At 43.1% G+C, this 8,410-nt stretch overlaps 1 protein-coding gene across 1 annotated transcript; it reads right to left on the minus strand.

Annotated features, from left to right (window-relative positions):
• Positions 1-5,097: 5,097 nt before the first annotated feature.
• On the minus strand, positions 5,098-8,020 carry socs3a (suppressor of cytokine signaling 3a). Its single transcript, XM_063186203.1, has 2 exons — positions 7,891-8,020; positions 5,098-7,346 (listed from the first exon to the last, which is right to left on the minus strand). Exon 2 carries the CDS (start codon positions 7,327-7,329, stop codon positions 6,727-6,729), a length of 603 nt encoding a protein of 200 aa, XP_063042273.1. The 5' UTR covers positions 7,330-7,346; positions 7,891-8,020; the 3' UTR covers positions 5,098-6,726.
• Between the last annotated feature and the right edge of the window lie 390 nt (positions 8,021-8,410).

Genomic DNA, 8,410 nt, shown 5'->3' on the forward strand with positions numbered 1-8,410 from the left:
CACACACACACACACACACACACACACACACACACACACACACACACACACACACACACACGCACACACACAGTGACAGCAAAAGCAAACAAAATATCTCCACAATATCTACATTTGGCCCTATAGGGTCTTCCTTTTACTAACACTATTAAGTCACCTGATTAAATTTCTAATACCCCAGCGTGAACATCTCTCTGAAGCGCTGGTTGTTTTGCACTACAGTATAAAAATGAAGTGCATGGCATACAGCCAGTTTATACTCAGCAGCAAGCAGCAGACTCCTCAAGTGTTTCACTGACTCGGTTATAAATAAGCTGTTACCAGAACAGCAATGGCCAAGTCATAGTGCATTACTAAAGGCCCTGTGTTATGTCATAGTAGTGTAGTGTAGTTCAGTGTTCCACTGGTGGAACAGCATGCACAATGGGATTACTGGGAAAGCAACCGTATATTGTGTCTCACCACGAATGCAAACAGTATCACCACAAACACACAATATCACCACAACAGGCTGTGCTGCGTTGTCGTATATTGTGCCAAAAAAAGTACAAATTCCAAACAGGGTGGGGAATACTTTGTACGTAGGGAGTTTGCAAAACCGTAATCCACGTTACCTTCGCGGCAGAGCAATTTTGGCCTTTTGTGTTTACAAGGGAGTGGTTGCCAAGCACTGATGACACATTTCTCAGGGCTGTTGTCATGACGACTTCCAGCTGTTGTGGAAGTACAAACAGCTTAGAGCCTGAGGAATTACTGGATAGAGAGGGAGAGAGAGAGAGAGAGAGAGAGAGAGAGAGAGAGAGGGAGAGAGAGAGAGAGAGAAAGAAGAATGGAAGGGAAAAGATGCTTTGTCATAGGCTAATTTAATCATTTTCATGACATTTTTCCAAGAAATAGGCTGAAACCTTTGAAGTAACCATGTGATATAGAGTCTAGAGTATTGATATGAGTTTGTCCTTAGGCCTACTGTTCTCATTTAGTAATATTTATTTGGCCATTTCATCTTATAACCGCACTGTACTTTACATTACATTACAATTAGAGATGTCCGATATTGGCTCTTTTGCAGATATCCGATATGCCGATATTGTCCAACTCTCAATTTTCGATTCCGATATCGGCCGATACCGATGCCAATATATGTGGGTTATTTTTCCTCATCACAAATTTTAGGTAACATTACAAATCTGCTGTTGTGGAACAAAATTACTACTCTCTATTGTCATTCTCCTTGACCTCAGTGCAGCCTTTGACACCATCTCTCATTCTATCCTTCTCCACAGACTCTCCTCAATTGGCATTAGTAACACACCCCTTGACTGGTTCCACTCATATCTCTCTGGTCGTTCTCAATTTATACAAATGAAGTCTTTTAAATCTAAGCCCTCCCCTGTCACCTCTGGTGTCCCTCAAGGTTCTGTTTTGGGGCCCCTCCTCTTCATCACCTACCTCCTTCCCCTTGGTAATATATTCCGCAAATTCAAAATTAATTTCCATTGCTATGCTGATGACACCCAGCTCTATTTATCTGGCAAACCCTCTGACACTCTCCCTCCCCCCTCCCTCACCACCTGTCTCTCTGAAATCAAATCCTGGTTCACCTCCAATTTTTTGAAACTCAATTCTAACAAAACTGAAGTCCTACTTGTAGGCACCAAATCCATCTTATCCAAATCTGATAGTTTTTTCCTTCTCAATTGATAACTCTCCTGTCTCCCCCTCCCCTCAAGTTAAGAGTCTGGGCGTCTTGCTTGATGGCTCTCTATCCTTCCTCTCCCACATTAACAACATCACACGGTCTGCTTATTTCCACCTACGCAACATTAACCGTCTCCGCCCCTCTCTCACTTCCCATTCTACCTCCATTCTTGTACACAGTCTTGTCACCTCCCGCATTGATTACTGTAATTCTCTCCTCTTTGGTCTCCCTCAAAAATCTCTCCACAAGCTCCAACTGGTCCAGAACTCAGCTGCCCGCATCATTACAAAAACCCCTTCCTGTCACCATATTACCCCTGCACTGCAACATCTCCACTGGCTCCCTGTCAAATATAGAATTCATTTTAAAATACTTCTCCACACCTTCAAGGCTATCCACAATCTTGCCCCCCCTTATCTTTCTAATCTTATTCACATTGCTGTTCCCTCCCGCCCCCTCCGTTCCTCTTCCTCCATTCTCCTCTCTGTCCCCTCTGCCCGTCTTAATTCCATGGGGAATAGAGCTTTTAGCTGCTCTGCTCCTCAGCTGTGGAATGCCCTTCCCCCTGACATCCGCAATACTGACTCTCTCCCCCTTTTCAAATCCAGGCTAAAAACCCATCTTTTTCAAATAGCCTATTCTTTATGATTCTTAAATTCTGTTTTATTTTATTTTATTTTCATATTTAAAAAAAATTGTATTCATTTATTTATTTTTGTTTAAAATTCTGTTTATGTGTCTTGTTTTATTTAGTTTCTGCCTGTACAGTGTCCTTGAGAGTTTTGAAAGGCGCTTTCAAATAAAATGCATTATTATTTATTATTAAAATATGCTTAATTTTATTGCAATGCCCCACTAGATGCATTCTCGAATGCAACAAAGCTTTCCAAATATTAACATAGTCTGTGCAAAATAGAAAAATAATTAAGGAGAAAAGTGTACAATAATTCAAGCATTATCATATCGGTTTATCATATCGGTTTATCGGTTTATCAAAAATCCGATACCGATATTGACCGATATTACATTTTATGCTATTATCGGGCCGATAATATCTGTGGGCCGATATTATCGGACATCTCTAATTACAATTAACTGACACTTATAAGGGACTTGATTAAAGCCTCTGGAGCAATGTGGGGTTAGGTGGCTCGCATTTCAGCCATGAAAGGTGTTGTAGGGAGAGGTAGAGGTGGGATTCAAACCTGCAACCCTCTGATCTTAAGATTACCTCCATACAAACACACTGCAGGGGGTAGGTAGAAAAACTTAATAACAAGAAACCTGTATATGCACCACAGTCACATTAGGATAGGATAGCTAGAGGATGGGGGAGGGGGTTCTCATGGTATTACAAAAAGGCTTAGGGGTACACAAGACAAAAGGGTTGGGAAAAACTGCTTTAGACCACAGCTATAGTTACAGTAGGCCAGGGGTTCCCAACTTTTTCCACAATTTGAGAATCCCTGCATTAGGAAAATGACTACTAGCCTACAATGGCAAGTCACACTAGATGAGAAGTAGGCTAAGTCTGGCACCACACCATTAGCGATGCAGTGGAACCAACCCGATTGGTGATCAAATCAGTTCAAACTGTTTAACTGCTTGACTGTCTACCTGCTGTTTAACTGTTACAGTAAAGCTGTCGGTAACGCTTTAGAATAAGGTTCTTCTAGTAAGCGCTTATAGTCACTAGTAAGCAGGTAGTAATACCCTTACAAGTGCCCAATAACATGCTTATTAACTTTGTTAACATGCTTATTAACGTTGTTCACATCTGATTAACTTTATTTGTGTAAAAGTATGAAAATCGGTACACATGGCAGCCATCTTGAAAATGTAGTTTTTTTTCGCAACGCCTCTTTATCTAGTATTAGTCAGCATATCAAGATGGATAGGCTATGTGTACCGATTTAAATAATAAGACTGTTTCTTCATGGTGAAGACTGTGTCTTCACCATGCTTGTGCTAGCTTTCCCCAGTGTCTCACTGCACATGTTCAAACTGAGAAAAACCCTGGTTGAAGTGTTGTGATTGTAGGATGGATTTTACACCCGTTTGAGTTTTGTTGCAAAACGTAAGTGCCCTTTTTTGAGAACATACCTTCTACACCTATAGAAAATGGGTTTTGCAATGCAATTCAATGTAATGTGCCCTCCCCCCCCTCCAAAAAAAGTATGTTTCTGAAAATGTTCCAAAATATATATACGTCATTTTCATTTTATCTCCCATGTTGGGGTACTACTCAAAATTGTCAGGCAAGGGCCCATCTAGTTCACTAGGGCAACTAATATTCCCGTTGCAGTGCATCTTTTTTGCATCTTTATTTGTGTAATCTCACACTAAAAGTACTATTTTATGTAACTGTAGTGATTAGATGATTGATATTGTTTTAGGCCTGCAACAATTTCCTGCCAGGCAGATGTGCTATATGGATAAAGAAGTCATTATCATGAATTTATGATCACAGAGCAGCTTGAGATTCCCCTAACAAAGCTCAGCTCCTCTGAATTTCCTGGTACGGACTCAGAGGGAAGTTCCCTGGAATTGGCAGCAATTAATGGGCCCTTGTGAAGTTGAGGATACACACTCCAAAGGCCACATGAGCGCGCTGTGTGTGTTCTTCCCGGCCACATACGTTCAAAAGCACCTGTGGGCAGGTATGTGTGGCGGCACGGCACGCCCACAACAGGTGCCAGTCAACCGTAACTGCAGTGCCGGTTACCGGTATGGTGTTGGCCATGTGGCATGCAGTGCCGTGCCCAAATGATAATGCCGTAATTTATGCCAGATGATGGTTGGTTGGTGCCTTTGTGCAGTTTAGGCTAGGTCTACATGGCACTTCACCGACTGAGCAATTCTTTGGAAGCCCGGCTGGTTAACCAGTTACAGTAGGCAGCTGTTTATGAGCCTACAGGGTAGCCTATTACGAGAAGTGATACGTAACATGGCTTGTCTAGAAGACAGAGGCAAATATAGCCATTAAAACAGACTCATGTTTAACCAAACTGTTTTATGATTATTTCTGAAGATATTGTACAGCAGGTGACTGGTTGTAGATATTGTTGTGTTTTAATTGGTAGCCTATTTTTAAATGGTATTTGTCTGATATGCCCAACGAGATACATATTATACAAATATCAAAATATGGGTTGCTTATTGCGAAATAAGTAACATAAAATATATATATATTTTCATGATGAGCTGTAGGCCTACCTGTACTAGACCATAACTCTGCAAGAGACTAGAAATTCACCAAATCTACATTTTAATATCCTTATCGCAGAGTCCTGTTGTTCTCCTAGTTTGACCAAACCTCTTAGTTTGTCACAGGGATAGCATTTCTGTCTCCCTGGCCTTCCTCAGAAACTCAGTGTGTGGCACTTTTCTCATGCCTTATAGGCCTACTGAAAAAACATAACTTTTGTGGGTATAATATACTGCAGGCTATGTACTGTAAAAATGATTCAGTTCCTTAAATACCCTCAGTTGCCCCAGTTACCCCTTTAGGTTCCCCAAACCATATGGGGTTTTCAGTGTGGGTTTTTAGTTGATCAATATATAGGTCATGATGTAAAGTATTAACAAAGGGAAGCCAGGCCATCCAGTCTCTCTCTCTGTCTCTACTTCTGCCAGTGCATGTATTGTACTGTATGTGTGGGGATTTAGGCCCAAGGCAAACAGGCTTACACACGTTTGCAACCTTTAGAATCAGTAATTAAAGGGTGCGGTGAACGTTTGGAAATTGGCATGTACGTACGTAGGTACTGCATGCGTGTGTGACTGTGCTATATCTGTGTGCGCGCGCACACACGATAGAAATCATTTCAGCTGACTTCATTTGACTTATGCAACTCTGGTTTGCTAAGAGAGGAGGAAGTGCCATTACACAGAACAGCAGAGCGTGAGGGGAAACTTCCTGAGAATTTCATATGAACGTCCCAGGCAACTGATAACACAGACAGACAACAGTGTTGATATGAAAATAGTGCTCTTTTTTAATATAAATTACTCAACTGCTTCATAAATAATTCAAGTGCAAAGGCTTTTAGTCAGATGACGTATCACCACAGTCTCTTCTTTGAAATAAACAGAGGCTGGATTTTCAAATAGAGAAATAAAAAAACATTCTCTAAAATGTAAACATCAGAAGTCAAAGAGATACACTTACAACAGTAGGTGAGTCTCTTCAGAAAATACATTCAACTGTCTGCATTGTTACAAAGATGACGTTATACACAGTATACTGACATATTAGACTAGGCTAGGCTAATTCCTAGGGAATTGCCCGTCTAAACACATTTCATGGGGTAAATCTTTTGACCATATCATATGGTATGTCATTTGAACATCTCTGGTCGCAGGTGCAGGTGCTGCTTCGTCGAACATTTGTTATGGATAATCCACTGACAGTTAAAGATCAGAGATTGTCTGTCTTCCAGTCCACTCGGCACTTCTTTCTTCTTTTGTTCCCTTGTTCTTGACTTCACAGCTTCACGATGAGTTTATGTCTCTATGTGCGTAGACACAAACACACCCCTATATTTCATTGTTCTGTGCATGTTTACACCACCCATAACGCCCTCAGGCATGTACCACTGTCTTACTCATGCTTCCCCTTACTTGTGTGTGAGACAGTAATTCTTTCCCAGCAGGCATGCATGTCTGCGGGTAAGTACCAAGGCTTCACTGGAACACACACAAACATTTACTGGGAAGTGCGGAACTGGGTTTCCCAGCAACCTTAATCCTGGTGTCATGGTAACTGGCAACCACAGCAAGTAAGGCAAGGGAGGCATTCACCACAAATTTTCCCAGAAATCTCTCTGGTTCTGGCCCTGGTTGTCTTTGGTTATGTCCTCCATGTTTGAGGTGCTGGAGGAAGGAATGACCAGGCTTGTGGTGTGGCATGGCTTGGCAGTGCTGTCTACCTCAGACCTCTGGTCAGGCAGTGCAGAATATGTCCATTGGTCTTGGACATGTGTGTGTCCATAGTTGTTTGTATTTTGGTTTAGTTCTGTAGTCCGTTAGATGGAAGCGTCATACTCCCCCAGGAACTCCTGGATGGTGAGAGGTAGCTGCTGGCGCTCCGTGCAGGCGCCCTGGTGCCCGTTGACCGTCTTGCGGCACAGGTGCTTGAGCGAGGTGAGGCCGCAGGTCAGGGGCCGCCGGAGCAGGAGGGGCACCTTGCCCGCGTCCGAGCAGCAGATGTAGCAGGAGGGTGGCACTGGCGCCTGGGCGTCCCCGTGTGGGGGCATGTAGTGCTGGACCATCTTCAGGATGCAGTCGAAGCGCGGCTGCGTCTGGCTGTGGGGGTCCGACTCCAGCCAGAAGCTAGCCGAGTCGCATTGCACACGCAGGTTCTTGGTGCCACGCTGCGTCCGCACGCTGAGCGTGAAGAAGTGGTGCGCGTCGGAGCTGTCCCGCAGGAGGAAGGCCCCCACGGCCTGGCCCTCCAGAAGGGCCTGGGCCTCGCGCCCGTTGATGGCCCCCCAGTAGAAGCCGCTCTGCTGTAGCTTGGCCAACGTCTGCAGGATCAGCTGGTGCTGCCGCATGCCCGTGAAGGTCTTGCACCTCAGAGGAGGCCGGCGAGAGTTGTCATGGGACATGGGGATGCTCTGTCTCACCATGGCTCTGTGTAGGCTGCCTGATAGAGGGGAAACAACATGTAGAGAGATTAGATAAATAAGCAGTTCAGAATGAAAAGTGACAATCACATGTTGGCTACTGTGTAGGCCATGAAGCAGAATAAGCAGGAAGCCCATAATCAAGAGTAGGGTTAAGTGGGCCAATCAGAATAAAGAAGAGACAGGCAAAAAGCGGTTCCGCATAGGGCAACATGATCAGGTAATACTCTCACAGAGGAGACCAGGGGGTATAGGCTACAAAGACAATCAGTTCTGAAGATTATAGCCTACCCTAACAAAACTCGCTTGATAAATAGCCTAAACTATTGTAGTCTGATAGAAAAGTAGGGGCCTTGGTCTGGCCAGAAAATGTGTTGTTAGGCTATGGCATTAAAAAAAAGAAAGGAACATGTAACACTACAAAAATGTAACTAAACAAACTAACCAAAAATAAATTTACAATAGAAATAATTTCCCAATTGGCAATAGTCTTTTAACTGGATGTTAGTAATTATTAGTGATAAGAATAAATCATTCAAAATAAATAAAGTTAAGTCAACTTACCGAAAGATATGTTGTAGTTAAAGTGCTCTTTTGAGTAGTCCTTTGATGTTTTACTTGAATATTTTGGCAAAACAGTTATTTCAGTTTGAAAACTTTTTTCTCCCGACTTGTCTTTTATGGAGCGCTCTTTGCTTCTGAGCTGGGGAGCGCGCTGAGCAGAGTTCATATCTGTTTCAAGCTCCGCCCTCTGCCCGTAAGTGCAGCTGAAGGACTGTCAGTAAGGATTTTTTTGGTGAGGACAATTCCTGGTATTCACACACACAAAGGCAACCCCTCCCCCTGCCACCCTTTCTCTCACACGGAACTCCCTCCTATCCTTACTGTAAGTAAGTTAGTTGCACTAAACACGCCGTTACTAGCCAACCATGTTGGCTAAACACTCGCAGATGTAAAATCTTGATTCAGTTTTCAGGCGTATTTTAAAAAATATAACAGCGATTGCGTTGAAAACATGATATCCGGGTGCGCACAATTATTGGAAACTATTGGGTAACCCGATGACTAACGTAGATATCATCAT

The sequence above is a fragment of the Engraulis encrasicolus genome, chromosome 2 (assembly GCF_034702125.1).
Source record: "Engraulis encrasicolus isolate BLACKSEA-1 chromosome 2, IST_EnEncr_1.0, whole genome shotgun sequence".
In the NCBI taxonomy this organism is placed as follows: Eukaryota; Metazoa; Chordata; class Actinopteri; order Clupeiformes; family Engraulidae; genus Engraulis; species Engraulis encrasicolus.